The following is a 16,778-nucleotide window of genomic DNA, read 5'->3' on the forward strand; positions in this document are numbered from 1 at the left end:
ATATTCGGTATACTAAAAAAAAATACATACGTGTAGTCTACATTATAATGTGGATCATGGTCCACGGTATAATAATTGTTAATATATACCTCAGTAATTATAGACATGTGTTCATATAGCACCATGAGTTCAAGTCATAATAAAGATATATCAAATAATTTCTAAATACTCTCTTTAAACTTTTCAACTTAAACTTAATTTTCTTATTCTTTTACAAATTTTATATATATATATATATAATAACATTAAAAAGTTGTAATTGAAGTATTTTAAATGACAGCTGCATTATTTTGATAAGCCTATACTATTTTTTTAATAGACGTACGCTAGTGTTTGATCCATTGAATTTAATTGTAATATAATGGTTATGAATCCATTCTAAAGTTTAAAATATATACAATTTGTAATATTGAGCCTCCTTGACAATCATTATACCCTATATCATAGTCTACATTGCAATGCGGACCACTGTCATACAAATTCATTTTTAATGTATTGGATTGGATATTTATTTTTTGAGAATTCATTATTAGAATGATACCTAAAAATATATTTTTACTATATTAAAATTGAATAATCAATATATATACTAAAAATAAAAATGATCGAACATGTAATAGTATTCCACCGTACCTGAACCTGACCATGGTATATAATATAGTTAGTATTCATTTTTCACTTAATTTTGTATAAAAATTTATTATTCAAGTGCGAGATTGGCAAAAACTCTTATTCAAGTGCAGAATTGGCAAAACACATTATTCGAGTGTGGGCTTTCCCTTGGCTTTGCAGTTTTCCCCAGAGGCAGATGATTTGCTTGGAGGATTGATAGTGCGCGGTGTAATAGTCTTCAATGCAGCAGCATCCAAACTGGCAGAACTTCAAGCTGTGAACATACTCCACCGACCTCAAATTGTTGAACTTCTCTAGTCTCTACCCACATTCCCATGCTCACATCCTCCATCTTCAACAACTGCAGCATGTCAAAGGATCAGTTTTTTTTTTTTTTTCCTTTCCTTTTTATTATTTATCAGATGCATTTAAACCTAAACTCTCAAGGGTGAGCATTTCCACGTTTCCTCTCAATAATTTGCAGAAACTCCATAAATCATTTCAGAAACTAGTAAACAAATAGTCAATTACAGTAATATTTATGCATATTTAAAGAAAAAAATATTTGCAAATGCATGCTTATATTTTTTATGATGATACCCTACCCCTCCAATCCATCCCTCATGATGGGCACCATTTAATTGGTTACTAAATTCCATTTGTAATTAGTGGTAGGTCAGCCAATGAATGGAAGCCACATCAGGAGTGGAGGGGAAATTCAGGAGGGGTAAGAAGCATTTTCCTTTTTATATTTGTAAATCTCACTAGCGTTTTGTATCCTGTGTTTCCCTATTTCCCATTTTCATGTTACAAAATTCAAACAGTAGTGCCTTCATAATTCTCATGCTTTGCAGGATGGACAAACATGCAGATATACAAGTACAATCAAAAAGAGGGAATTGATACAGGTAAAAGATATCATACCCTCAACTTATGTTGCTCAAAATCAGAGACAATGGACTCCGCAACATCAGACGAGATGACATAACCAGGCCCATTCACGTAGGGTGGGTAATCTTCTTCTGGCCATTCCTGCAACTCCCAAGAACAAAAAGTGAGGTGATAAACAGGCCAATTTAGGGCAAACTCCCAGCCACCCGTAAAGCAATTTAGGCCAATTTACAGTTCTGTAGAGAAAAATGTTTAGACAAAAACATTCAAGTATAGTGGCATGAGCATGTAACTCTAGGTAGGAGGATTCAAGTTCAACCTCTAGCCCCCTTGTATGTACCAAAAGAATAATGATAGTAGTAAGTGATAGAGATAAACAAAAATGTAAAAATTACGTCAATTTGTCCATAGGGACAGTAAGACAGTTAACTTTTGAACTCGAACATGATAAGAAACTAAAACACAAGCAAAATGTAGCACTTGAACTCAATTAAGAAAAGAAACAATAAACTCACAAGACTTTATCTAATTTGAGATAGACACATAATTTTAGCTTGTCTTTTATTTGAAAAGGAAAAAGGAGGCCCATATAAAGTGAGAGAGAGGGGTTAATATGCATTTTTTTGGATCACAAGGGAAACCCGCAACCACTACCCAACAGTGTGCACTAAGTTGCCCATAGCTGACCAAGCCAATAGAATGCTCCTGCTGAGAATCGAACTTGGAAGGAGAATATACTTTTAAAAATATCAGAACAGCCATCCAGGGGATCGAAAATAGAGAAGGAATAAGTGCATACCTCATAGGTGACTGCCCATTTACCATTTTGCAGTGGCTTATGGTAGTGATTGATGTTTCCAATATACAGGCTTCTGCCATGACGAATTTTCTAAACTTCATTCATGACAGCATCTATCCGTACAAATGTGTCATCGTCACACTTCATTATATACTTTGAAGCAACTGTACGGACCTGCAAAACTCCTGAGAGGTCAGAAAGACTGCACGATGACATGACAACTTGAAAGTTCATTAGATGGTGGGAAGTCCAGAAAAGGACATGGAAGCTGACAAAATTAAGTCTTATAACCACTCACCCCATATTCGCAGATTGCCAGTCTTCAATACCACGAGATCATAATTATCCATGTAAGGCACTATAACAATATCACCAAAAAATTCCGCTTCCATGCTGCAAAGTTCACATGTTAAGAACATAAGTATATGCATTGCCATGGTGACTCGATCCTTTCATTAATATAGACTACTTAAATATGCCACTTCATGATAAAGTGTGCTGCAAGTTCGAAAGAAGAAAGATGAAATACAAAGAATCTTGTATGAAAGATAACAATTTCTTGATATCAACTAAAGAATAAAGATGGTCGTTTTGACCTTGCAAGGAAATCTTGTGTGTGCAATAAGCTTCATGAGCATGTGATGGACCTTTGTTTACTAGCTATAGACCTAAAAGCTATTGCTCTTCATACATATGAATAATATTAGAATATCATCAATGATAATGTTATAGACTTATAGACGAGCAGCTGATATATCAGTTAAAGTGAGAAGGGAAAAGGAAATGAAGACAATTCCAGTGGCAAAACCGCAAAATTCAGTATATCAAGCACAGAACTTATGGATATAAACATTCAAAAGATACAAGGTTTCAAGGCACAAGTTACATAAGATTTACCACATTTCTCATATCTCCAATCATGGCAGCCCAGTGGAGGAATCTGAATGCTCTGCACAAGAGCAAATAGGATTGAAAATGTTTCTTCAGAATATTCCAACATGGATTCGAAGATAAAATTATGTGACCCAATCATTGGTCTTGTTTATGAGACACTTTTCTATTGCTTCATCACAGATTTGAAGAGCCCTGTCAAAATCCCCTTCCTCAAATCTCATATCTGCAAAGATGCAGTATAATTCTTTATCTGTAGACAAGCCCTCTCTTCTCATCTCTTCAAAAACTCCTTTTGCTTCAGAGAACTTTTTTCTCTTCAAGAAACCCTTAATGAGCGCATGATATGTATCAATTGTTGGTTTATATCCCTTCTCAACCATTTCTTTATGTAGATACCAGGCCTCCTTCATATTCCTCCCTTTGCAATGTCCTCGTATCAATATGTTATAGGTATTACCATCTGGCATAACTCCTTTACTACACATTCCCTTGCAAATTTCTGCGGCAACACGCATATTATTCCTAATGCAATGTTGCTTCATTAGAGAATTGTAAGTGGTGGCATTTGGCATTATACCTTTCTCCACCATCCATCCCAGCAGTTTCTCACCCTCTTCCAGCATCCCTGAGGTACAAAACCCATTGATCAAAACATTAAATGTAACAATCGAGGGTTGAATCCTACTGCACAGCATATCACGCAAAAGATCATGAGCCTTGGCTATTTCTCCTGATTTACAATAAGCATCCATTAGAGTGGTATAGGTAAAAGTATCAGGCGGAATACCTGATGCTTCCATATCTTTCATCAGTTTTAATGCTTGCACAATATTTCCAGCTTTACAAAGACCATTAATAAGTGAATTGTAAGTATAAATGTTTAACTCAAGTCCCTTTCGACACATCTCCTGAAGAAGCTCAGTTGCCATATCAAGTTCCCCCTGTTTACAAAGCCCATCAGCCAATGCAGTATAAGTGACAACATTTGGCACCAATCCCATCTGAACCATTTGGTTGTGAAGAGAAAAGGCAACCTGGACCTCACCCACTTTGCAGTGACCATCTATAAGTGTGGTGTAAGTAAACTCATCAGGTTCCAACCCACAGTCAAGCATATCATGCAGGAGCTTATATGCTTCTGCAAACTTTCCAGTTTGACACAGACCACAGATAAGGGCAGTATACGCTACCAAATCAGGAATGATGTTCAAACACTGCATTTCATTAAACAATCTGTATGCAGCAGTTACAACCCCAGCTTTGCAGAAGCCATCAATGAGAGTAGTGTAAACTACATTATCTGGGGTAGTTCCCTGTGATATCATCTCCCTAAGGACCTCCTCTGCATATGATACTTTACCAGTCTTACACAAAAGAAGAATTATGCTGTTAAAAGTATGTTTGTTTGGTTTAAGTCCCTTTCCTTGCATCTCTTCTATGACCTTCAACACTGGTTCCAGTTCTCCAGCAGTACAGTACCCATTAATCACAGTGCTGTAACTTACAACATCAGGGATGCATCCCCTCAGTTCCATTTGCAGGAGTAGGTTATGGGCTTCTTTCACTCTTCCTATTCGGCAGAGTGAGTGAACCATTATGTTATGTGATTCAGTATCCCAAGCGACCCCCAAATTAGAAAATTCACTAAAAACCTTCAAAGCCATTATGTGCCCACCATTGCTATTTGATAGAGAGGAAAGATATAGGTTACATGAACAAACAGATAAAACTATACCATAATTCAATATCTTATCAAAAAACTTCCTTGCATAGACTAAGAAGCCTACTTCAATAAGGACTTGGAAGAAAATGTCAAAAACATAAGGATTAGAACCCCAATCCTTGTAAGTGTATATTAGTTTTTCTAAAAAGTGAACAAATGAAAGATCAATGTCTAAACTGGGTTTAATCCAAAACTCACGGATAAGTTCACGTGCCATCTTTGTATCTTCAGAAGATGTGGCAATGTGAACAACAATACAACGGGCTTCAAGTGATGGGTTCCTACGTACGCACCACCAGTTATAAAAATCCAGAACTAGTTTGTAATCATTCCTTATGCTCATGAGAACCCAAACAAAATGATCAGACCTGATCTTCGATTCAAATGACTTTAAAGTACGACGAAGGGTCTCATAACGGCGTTGCTTAACAGTAATTGACACCTGATAGACAAGTTCAGTATCTCTTATGGAGGGCTTTTTTGGAGAATAATCAGGGAAGGGTCTGGTACTGGTTGGACGAGAAGGATTTAACCTCTCAACCAAAGAATTACTTGAATAGCAGAAGATAAAGAGATGGTTCAGGGTAGAACCTAATTGTTCATGATAACACAATCGTCGAGGATTGCAATTCGAAAGAAGGATTGAACACCTCTTCATGTCTACAGGAGAGAGCTATTAGTTCAGATTCCGAACATCCATTCTTGCAAATGTAATGGCATCCCTCCATGTAGAAGAACAAATTCAGTCCATCACCTGCGAAACAACGATTACTCATAAGACTTCAAATACAAATTCCAACCATGTAGAAAAATGAACAGCAACCATAAAAAGATAAGGGTGGAAATATGCCAGGCCAAGCCAAGCCTTGGCAAATTAGGCTTGGGCCTATAAGTAGGCTTTTTTAGGCCCAAGCCTGAGCCTAGAATAGACCTGGCATGGCCAGAAGCCTTTTTAATGCCTATTTAATATGCAGGCCATTAAAACGGCTTCAAAGATAGGCTTTAAAGCACATTTGTTTTCCTCAACACAAACAAAGACCATGAAACCAGAATATGTAAGCACTAAGAAGGATATATCCTTGAGCATATAGCTCTAATATTACATAGAAAGCATTATAACCGACCGTCCGTTTCGGTCGGTAACCGAAAAACCGTAATTTCACAAACTATTCAACCATGGGAGAGCACTGATATGAATAGCACTTGAAATAACAAAAACTACAGACCCAAGGTGAACCCCAGCCGGACCTTTGAATAGCTAAATCAAAGTTCTGAGCCTATTCCCACCCCTAATTTTATATCCCAAAATTCAAAAATTACACTTATGTAATGCGGCATTCACATTGTTTCGCCTCCATTAACAAAAACACATGTCGGGCATTTCACCGAACAATTGTGGGGCAAACATCGTAATACAATTAAGAGTGATAGCACAATGAAATTGCGAAAGCAGAATATAAAATACCGCTGGAGTTTATATCCGTATGCAACCTCAGCTACAACCGTTTACTTGTCAGAAAGTTTTTTCCTGCGACAACAAGTAGGGGTGAGCAAACGGTCGCTCAGTTAAATAACCAATCGAAAAACCGACCATGATTTTTGACCATCATAACCGACCAAAACCGACCGAAAGCAAAACTATAACCGACCGTCGGTTTCGGTCGGTAACCGAAAAACCAAAATTTCACAAACTATTCAACCATTAATACTTATACAAGTCTCTAAAAATCAAAATACCAAATGTCCAAATCAAATGCAAACTACCAAAGTCACAAAAAGTCTATAACATATACTAAAATCCAATTATCCAAATACTACAAACTTACGAAGTCTAACTGCCAAAGTGCTAATAACAAATACAAACTAACAAACACTGCCACTGTCAACTGTCCCAAACTACACGCCTTCAATTCCTTTAAACCTATCAAATGAGAATGAGATAATGAGATATTATAAAACCATTAGTATAAATACGATCAATTGATCAAATAAGCATTTTACCTTAACATAGTAAAAGTTCTTACTTGTATTGATTAATTATACCACCATGTTTAATCAATTAAACCAGTAAAACAAATTGAAGGGGATTAAAAAAATTAAAAGCAAGAAGTGAAAAGCTAGTTTTCTTTTCCACCTCAAAATCACCCCTATATACACTATAAATCCACACAGCAAGTCTATTATTTATCTATACTAGAGATAATTATTTTATCTTTGAAAATAGTATAAAGTTACCAATTTCTATAATTCTTTCACTCCAAAGCCAACCAACAAGAACAAGAAACCAATTCTTTCACTCCAAAGCCAAACAAATTATTATATACGGAATAATCCTTTCATTCCAAAACAGTCTAAAGTCTTAGAAATTTGAATGTGCATTAAATTTTGAATGCTTAAAAGGGCAACTTTAGAAAGGTTATGAATATGAGTTAGTTTTTTGCAATCAATTTATTAACAGTATACAAATTTAACTACTTAAATTAAACACTTAATAAGATATTAACAGTATAAAAATTTACATAATTAAACACTTAATAGATTAAAAGTATAGAAATTAAAAAAATTAAAAATAAGATATTACATTATTACCTGACTGAGGGGCGAGCAGGCTTCCGGCGAGGCTGAGGTTAGGTGAGAGGAGTGTGAGGGAGACAGGGAGAGGAGCGAGGGCGTTGGCGTGGGATACTCAGAGGACGGAGAAACAGAAGCCAAGGGCCGAGAAGTGGATGTGAGTATTGAGGAGTGAGTAGCGAGGGCAAGGCCGGAGGGCATTAGGGAGTAACCACCTGACCGGAGTGTCGCATGAGGCGCTGGTTTGGGACTGGAAGCGTAGAAGGCGATAAGTAATCGAGCAGATCTGATTTAGGCTATTTTGTTTCAGGCTATTGGGCTTACATTAATTCTATTTCTTTTGGGCTAAACATTAATTATGCCACTGGCACTATGATTGAGCTTTTATATATATACTAGCGGTGGCACGCGCGATGCGCGTAGTATAATGCCCAACAAAGATCGAATAAATACAATGATATTAAAAAATGTGTTAAAATTTAAATTCTTTGGTATTTATTTTATATTTTTTTTTGTTTAAATTTGAATTTAATTAAGAGGTCAAGAGTGTTATTTCAATAGTTATGTACGATATAAATATAAGGAGCTAGTTTATTTTTGTCAAACGGAGATTCATACATACAAGTTTATTGATAATAAATAGAGTTGTACCATTTATATATACAAGTTTATTAAAATTGTAGTTCATTCTCCCATTTATATATACAAGTTTATTAAAATTGTAGTTCATTCTCCTACATCATTGTTAGTGTCCTATAAAATTGTAGTTCATTCTCCTACATCATTGTTAGTGTCCTACTTTGGGTTTTTTTTTCGTACAGTTTCTAAAACAAACATAGAAACTTGTGTTTTTCGGTTGTTCATATCTCATATTCAAATAAATGTACTAACATGTAATGCTTTTATTTCTTTAAATAAAGTTAGTTGTGTTGCACGAAAGAAGATATAAACAATTTGAAATGAAGGCTTATACATGCATTTAAATTCTTGTCCATCTCAATAAAAAAAAAGTTGTGTCAAATTGCATCAATGTATAATAAAAAATATAAAAGTACGAATCGAACATGTACAAAATGATCTCCAAATGATTCGTTTCATTCAGCTTCGATAAATTCCTAAATCACGTGAAAAAGCATTTAACATAGTTTGAGTTTTTGCTTGTAAACAAATTTGCATATTAAACAAACTAAACAGAAGTAGTGCTAATAGTCTACCTCGTCTAACAAGTTAATGTCTCCTTCTGGCTCAAGATACCAATTGTTTTGTTTTTTTTATAACCTCAGGACAGTAAAGGCTGACTAATGTTTGATTATTTATTATCTTTGTTACGAAGAAGGGAGCGTATCTGTTTTCCAATTGTTCCCTTTTCACCTCAATCATAAATAACATGCCAAGTCCAACCAATGATTGTATTTCTTTTGGCAGTTGAGGGGTTATGCGCTTATGCTTTGCTCGGAGGTCTGATGCTGTTCTACCTATCAGTTGGATGCAGTCTTTGTCCACCAATTTCAATTTTGCATTTCCATTGGCATCTTCTACTTGAAGCTTTAAATTGTACTTGTCGATGCCCTTTGTCCAATTTGTCAAACATTTTTTGCACTCATATTCACCAGAAGGAAGGGGAATGAGTCGACTATTACAATCGTTTGCTTGGCAGCACACAGCAAACCAGTTGTAAGAGTTCTCTACTGCAACAATTTTTTCACCAATCCAAAATTCACCAGCCTTACAATTATAAACAAAGTTTTATTAAATTTATATTCATGCTAACACATTAAAAAATATGTTCTAGAGTGCGCTATTTGAATGTAAATATCACGAGATTATGATAAAGTGGTCCTATTTTTCAACCCAATGCAACTTACTTTTCCTTTTTCGTAGATATCTTTAATTGAGACAATATGCATGAGAGCATTGCTTAAGTCCTGTAGTGTCTTTTCATTAGTTGAAGTCATACTTGTGCTTTGAGGCTCTGTAAGCAGGGAAAATAGAAACAAAATTGTTTAAGGCATTTAATTATAAATAAATTCTATTTGTTTGACAATAAAATATGTAGTAACATAATCATTTGCTCAATTGTGTTGATAATACATAATAATGGTCGAGTTTGTGTTACTAAAAGATATTTAAATAAGAAGAAGTAACTCACTTAGGATTGTCAGGTTATAAGAATGAAATTTTATGTTAAAGATAGCTCACCGCTTAATGGATACGTAAAAGTGGGGAAATTCGCAGCATCTAATTCTCTGACAAGTGTTCTCAAAGACAAGTTTAACATGTACTTGTGATTGGTTGTCTTGTGTTTGTGCACATTAGTCGTCACCACAAATTTTTTTATGCGATAAACTCGGCCCTCTTTAAATTTCTTCGCATACTTTCGAACACATTCATTCGGAATATGGATGTTAATAAAGGTGCCCTGTTGTGTAAATGCAGTTAACACCTTTAACAGAATCTATATGCAATAAGAAAGAGTTTAATAAAACACAATGTTACAAGTGAATTACCTCTTCATCGTGGAAGATGTATTGTAAAGAATCAGGTTCAGAGTAATTTGTGTCGACGAGGTACAACATTTGTATGAACTTGACGTGTATCGATTCCGTTGTGTTCGTTGGAGAAATATAACGTAAGAGAATGTTCATAGAAGCCATGAGTGCTAGAAACAATTACAAGTATACGATACTATGTGAATACTTTTACCCTAAAAATTTAAAACGCAGAAGTTATAGTAACTATAATGAAATCTATATATACAGTTTGAAAGTTTGTAAATTTGCCAGTTATAATTAATGATTAGTAAGAATAAAAGAATAAAAAGTAATATAATGATGTATTTTATACTTACAGTTTAGGAAGTCGTTTAGAGTTAACAAGTATCAGAATTGGTTGAATTGGTAGTAATGCTCAACTGGTGTTGCTTACAGTTTTGGTGGAGGTGGACAAGGCCAGCTGAAAAAACCAAAGAAAATGGAGAGTTATGAGATTTTGCTTTATAATCAACTCATAACATTTAATTGTAAAACAACTTACATTATAAAGCATGAAAACATCAGCAAAACCAGATGGTGCAGAGATAAGAGAAAATCAAGTATCGTAGTCCATTTTGTTTCCTTAACCAGGTAACAGGGTTGGACGCCTTTCCACAAAAAAGCAATAAACTTTTTTTTTTTTTTAGCAAAGGACAAGGTTGAGCATCAATCACGAAACAGGAAAGCAGCCAATCTTTTTTTTTTGTCTTAAGCACTACAAAAAAAATATACTCAGCCACTCATGTTTTTTTTATTCAGTAGTCACAAAAAGACACTCAACCACTCTTATTTAAGGTGATAATGGAGTTAGTGTATTTTAACTATTTTTTTTTCATATTTTCAATAATTACTAATGATAGGTAATGTGGTAATTGGATCCCTAATTTAAGTGATAATAGAGTTAGTGGAAGTAATAATTTTAAGTGATAACGATGACAAATATTTATCAATCATTTATTCTCATTCAATGATGCAAATATATGAGTACAATAGACATTTGTAAACATAAACAATTTTTAGATATTACCTTGAGTGGGTATCTTATGGTAATAAATCATTTATGTGTCTAAACTTTAATTTATATGTCTTTGTCAAGATAAACATATGGAGTAAATGATTATTTAGCATTATGGTATATTATATTCCGTGTATTACAAAGTTAAATATTTGCCATATCTAAAAAGTGTTACAAGTTTAATAAAGTGATAAATCTAAGAACAAAGACAAAACAACAAACAATGTGAGTTAGACTTAAGAAGATTTTAATGCCAATCGAATCATTAATTTATATAAAAGTTTAACAGTTTAATTAAACATCATGTGAGACTATTGAAGACTTTTGATTATTTCGAGGGAAATTGGTGTGCCAATCAAGAAAATTTAATGTGTAGAAGTTGTATAAAACAGTAGTTTTTTTTTTGGAAACAGTGGTGCAAATTGTCAACGTAGCTGTCCTTTCGAACAATAGATGTCATTTTACCATATACAGTAGCCGTCGGTTGATGAGGATGCTCTATTTAGGGTATATTTTCTTCAGTTTATTAAATTGTTATTCACATCTTTTTTATATTTTCAACATTTTTATTATAAGTTCTCTTCTTAGTTTTATCTTTTTGTTTATGATTTTTCATAATGTCAAGTCATTCTACTTCCTCTCTTCCTCACAAAAATGACTCAACCGATGATCATTCATTTTCGAATGATTTTCAAATATCACCATTGAGGACTAATGTATCTCAAACGAGTATGGATTTAGCCTATGTTCAAGATATAGTGGATTTACAATTAGAGTTCAACGAAGTTGTTGGTAAGTGTTACACTNTTGGAGAAATATAACGTAAGAGAATGTTCATAGAAGCCATGAGTGCTAGAAACAATTACAAGTATACGATACTATGTGAATACTTTTACCCTAAAAATTTAAAACGCAGAAGTTATAGTAACTATAATGAAATCTATATATACAGTTTGAAAGTTTGTAAATTTGCCAGTTATAATTAATGATTAGTAAGAATAAAAGAATAAAAAGTAATATAATGATGTATTTTATACTTACAGTTTAGGAAGTCGTTTAGAGTTAACAAGTATCAGAATTGGTTGAATTGGTAGTAATGCTCAACTGGTGTTGCTTACAGTTTTGGTGGAGGTGGACAAGGCCAGCTGAAAAAACCAAAGAAAATGGAGAGTTATGAGATTTTGCTTTATAATCAACTCATAACATTTAATTGTAAAACAACTTACATTATAAAGCATGAAAACATCAGCAAAACCAGATGGTGCAGAGATAAGAGAAAATCAAGTATCGTAGTCCATTTTGTTTCCTTAACCAGGTAACAGGGTTGGACGCCTTTCCACAAAAAAGCAATAAACTTTTTTTTTTTTTTAGCAAAGGACAAGGTTGAGCATCAATCACGAAACAGGAAAGCAGCCAATCTTTTTTTTTTGTCTTAAGCACTACAAAAAAAATATACTCAGCCACTCATGTTTTTTTTATTCAGTAGTCACAAAAAGACACTCAACCACTCTTATTTAAGGTGATAATGGAGTTAGTGTATTTTAACTATTTTTTTTTCATATTTTCAATAATTACTAATGATAGGTAATGTGGTAATTGGATCCCTAATTTAAGTGATAATAGAGTTAGTGGAAGTAATAATTTTAAGTGATAACGATGACAAATATTTATCAATCATTTATTCTCATTCAATGATGCAAATATATGAGTACAATAGACATTTGTAAACATAAACAATTTTTAGATATTACCTTGAGTGGGTATCTTATGGTAATAAATCATTTATGTGTCTAAACTTTAATTTATATGTCTTTGTCAAGATAAACATATGGAGTAAATGATTATTTAGCATTATGGTATATTATATTCCGTGTATTACAAAGTTAAATATTTGCCATATCTAAAAAGTGTTACAAGTTTAATAAAGTGATAAATCTAAGAACAAAGACAAAACAACAAACAATGTGAGTTAGACTTAAGAAGATTTTAATGCCAATCGAATCATTAATTTATATAAAAGTTTAACAGTTTAATTAAACATCATGTGAGACTATTGAAGACTTTTGATTATTTCGAGGGAAATTGGTGTGCCAATCAAGAAAATTTAATGTGTAGAAGTTGTATAAAACAGTAGTTTTTTTTTTGGAAACAGTGGTGCAAATTGTCAACGTAGCTGTCCTTTCGAACAATAGATGTCATTTTACCATATACAGTAGCCGTCGGTTGATGAGGATGCTCCATTTGGGGTATATTTTCTTCAGTTTATTAAATTGTTGTTCACATCTTTTTTATATTTTCAACATTTTTATTATAAGTTCTCTTCTTAGTTTTATCTTTTTGTTTATGATTTTTCATAATGTCAAGTCATTCTACTTCCTCTCTTCCTCACAAAAATGACTCAACCGATGATCATTCATTTTCGAATGATTTTCAAATATCACCATTGAGGACTAATGTATCTCAAACGAGTATGGATTTAGCCTATGTTCAAGATATAGTGGATTTACAATTAGAGTTCAACGAAGTTGTTGGTAAGTGTTACACTTTTTCATAAACTTTACTTCTTATGATATATATTGTTTTAATGGGTAACTTTTTATTAAGGTGATCTAGCTACGAACGTTGTAGCTAAAAAACAGAATAATATTGCATTTATGGAGGAGAATAATGCCACTTCTGGGATAGCTGTAGGAAGTATTAGTAATGATGTCTTACTTGGGAAAAATAGGATTAAAAATTCCTTTCGTAATCCCAACACAATAACTAAAGAAGAGATGCTTCAGTATTTACATCTGCAACAAGCTGACGCTGCAAAGAAATTATTGATTAGCTCATCTACTTTAAGGAGGGTATGTAGGAAATTAGGAATTTCCGAATGGCCTAACCGGAAATTCTTGACTTTGGAAAGGATGGTAAAAAATATCCAGGTATTTGCAGTTTATTTATCAACTTAGTAATTGATATTTTTGAATGAGAGATAACAATTTCCTTTTTGTAGGAATTTGGGAATATTCAGGATGAAGCGGAGGTTGAAAGGATAAAGAGTGATTTGGAAAATAAGAAGAAAATGTTGCTTGATAATCCAACAATGAAATTGGATAAGGCAACTAATAAACTTAGAGTTAATATTAATAGTAATATTTCGTATAGGAAAAAATGCAATAAATGTAAACGTTCTTCTTCTTATTACCTTCCTGTAACCCAACCTGAGAGTTCATTACATGTTCCTCAATTTTTTGATAATCTAGAATTAAATCCTCAGCAAATAGATGAGGTACTTGATTTTTTGCATAACGATGAATAAAAATATATTCTGAATCAATACTCCATACTTTTATCGTTTGGTTCTATCAAGTACATAACCCTTAAAATTATGCATCAGTTTATATATTTTGGCTTATACTTTATTTCTTTCACATAGTATTTAGCAAATTGGACATAATTATATATTTATCCCATAATTTTGATAAACATATCGAAAATGAGTTTAGTGGGAAAATCTAACATTTAGGACCTATATTCCTACACCACTTATGATATTGCTAGGTATTCCTTATGGGATGAGACGGCATACCCAGCTTCTTCCTCATCTTTTCCAAACAAAATTGTTGACCCATCTTCCGATATTACGGAGTATTCCTTTTGTGATGAGTTGGTCGACACTACGCCTTCCTCATCTTTACTAAACCACATTTCTTATCCATTTTCCGATGTTATCGGATATCCTTTATCGATTGATGTTGCTGATGCTGCTCTTGCCTCATTTTTTCCAAGCCAAATTTCTTGCACATCTTCCGATATTAGCAAATATCCTTTATGGGATCTAGAACATGGGATATCAACTTTTACTAATGGATTGTTACCGAACATACCCTTTGATCGATTTTGGGGTATTGAGCATAATATTGGAGGACTGCTTGAGGCTACTGGTAATCATATGTTTTTTTCTTGATATGCAATGGCGATGACGTAATATATTTTTTCATCTTTGTTGCAGCCATGAACCACTTAAGTACGGAAGAAAATCTTATGGCATCAACAAGTGGTATACTTGTACAGGAAAATACATTTCCAGTTGCAAGTAACGCAAGTGTAGGAGGAAATATTTCTATGTCCACCTTATACCTGTATATCAATAAAAACATAATATAAGTCATGCTATATTAGAATTTTAAGTATTAAGGAAACAACGAAGATATATATTTTGATACCTTCTGACAGTGATGCCATCAGTTTGTCCACAGTTCATGCAGTGGAGTTGTAAGCCTTCAGTTGAGTTGACTATTTTGTTGCAGTAATTGCAACCAACGTAGTAGTCGAAACCATCACGCTTAAGCAATCTAATTTTGCCTCTCACCCATGCAATTGGTTTCTAAATGTAATGCAGAGCCACAAAAGTAGGTCAAAAGCTTTAAAAGTAAATAGATTGATGGTTAAATGTAAAAGGCGATTTGACATTCGACATACAGTTGAAATGAAATGTTTACTAACTTGTTCAAATCCAGTTTCAAGAGATGAAAGGCATGTTTTTCGTTGCCTTATAGGGTCTGCCAATGCAAGCAATGAATCAAGGTAAGTCTTATCTACAATTTCCTTGTAGATGAGTTCAGAGTTTTTGTCCTTCCTATAAGAATAACCAATCACTATTATCATGGTCAAATAACTGGTATATTCTACATAAGTGACAAGGAATTACAAAATACCAATCATTAAGGACTTTTGCAACGTGGCCAACAGGATCAACTTCAATTGATGTGTTATATAGTGTACTCAGTGACAACCCTAATTAAACACAAATGTCAAGTATGTAATATAAAAAGTAGAAATAATTTAATGCACTCGTTGGAAGAACATAACAATATTACCTTGGAATGCATTAACGTTCAATCCTTCAGCAAGTATAATGGGGAATTTCCCTTGCCGAAGTTGTAATTCAAGTTGAACCCCTTGGTTTACAGCAAACGTTCCCCAAAGTGTTAGCATAATAGGCTTCAATCTATAAGTGAAATTCGAAACATAATATATAAACAAAATGATAACATATAACAAAGTAAATAATTGTTATATAAGTAAGGCAAGAAACGGGTTAAGATTTATACTCTTCGTTCATGACAACAAAATCATGAACATTTTGTTCGCCATTTTTGGTCACCACAATTTGGCGTGGTAACTTGTATATAACAATCGCCATAATGCCTATAGTTATACAAAAGAAGCAACTAAATTGATGATGCATAAATCAAGTGTTAACCATAATATAATAATAATAATAATAATAATAATAACAATAATAATAATAATAATAAGGAACTAAACAAATCTAAAAGACAATGAAATAAAGAATTGACTTACTTATTGGTCGGCGAGATAAAAAATAGTCAAAAATATGGTGAAATGGGCTCAGATGAGCCTGGACATGTCTAGATATGTCAATTCCCTCATCAGGACTAAGCTTTTGAATCATAGTACTCCTCGTTATATTCCAAATATTCATGTACTTTGGATCAGGTAAATTTGTAAAACCTACGACAGCTTTAACCGATGCATTAGATATAATATATGTAGAAGACACCTCGAGTCTTTTATCAATCGTCCCATCAATGTCTTTGTCATACAACATTGCTTGCACTTTGTTACCCTGAAAGAAGTATCAAATACGTACATATATGTTAACGAAATGTAATTATATTTGACATAAAATAAGATAGGGACATCTTTGAACATTAATACCGAGGACTAATA

At 33.4% G+C, this 16,778-nt stretch overlaps 2 protein-coding genes across 6 annotated transcripts; both read right to left on the minus strand.

The window, feature by feature from the left end:
• Positions 1-569: 569 nt before the first annotated feature.
• Positions 570-7,802, minus strand: LOC116025961 (pentatricopeptide repeat-containing protein At1g05670, mitochondrial). 5 transcript variants are annotated; one of them, XM_031267385.1, is made up of 9 exons: positions 7,509-7,802; positions 6,746-6,840; positions 6,385-6,447; positions 3,984-5,673; positions 3,200-3,821; positions 2,601-2,695; positions 2,303-2,476; positions 1,537-1,644; positions 570-973 (listed from the first exon to the last, which is right to left on the minus strand). In XM_031267385.1, exons 4-5 carry the CDS (start codon positions 5,575-5,577, stop codon positions 3,319-3,321), a joined length of 2,097 nt encoding a protein of 698 aa, XP_031123245.1. In that variant the 5' UTR covers positions 5,578-5,673; positions 6,385-6,447; positions 6,746-6,840; positions 7,509-7,802; the 3' UTR covers positions 570-973; positions 1,537-1,644; positions 2,303-2,476; positions 2,601-2,695; positions 3,200-3,318. The 5 variants fall into 5 exon arrangements, with proteins under 5 accessions (XP_031123245.1, XP_031123244.1, XP_031123246.1 ...); XM_031267386.1 differs by having other exon boundaries at positions 631-973; positions 3,200-5,361; positions 5,511-5,673; positions 7,509-7,799; XM_031267384.1 differs by having other exon boundaries at positions 3,203-5,673; positions 7,509-7,801.
• Positions 7,803-15,044: 7,242 nt separating this feature from the next.
• On the minus strand, positions 15,045-16,448 carry LOC116024203 (replication protein A 70 kDa DNA-binding subunit A-like). The gene is made up of 8 exons (XM_031265103.1): positions 16,389-16,448; positions 16,136-16,232; positions 15,902-16,032; positions 15,740-15,818; positions 15,528-15,660; positions 15,248-15,408; positions 15,104-15,161; positions 15,045-15,062 (listed from the first exon to the last, which is right to left on the minus strand). Exons 2-8 carry the CDS (start codon positions 16,225-16,227, stop codon positions 15,045-15,047), a joined length of 672 nt encoding a protein of 223 aa, XP_031120963.1. The 5' UTR covers positions 16,228-16,232; positions 16,389-16,448.
• Positions 16,449-16,778: the final 330 nt, after the last annotated feature.

Source organism: Ipomoea triloba, chromosome 7 (assembly GCF_003576645.1).
Source record: "Ipomoea triloba cultivar NCNSP0323 chromosome 7, ASM357664v1".
In the NCBI taxonomy this organism is placed as follows: domain Eukaryota; kingdom Viridiplantae; phylum Streptophyta; class Magnoliopsida; order Solanales; family Convolvulaceae; genus Ipomoea; species Ipomoea triloba.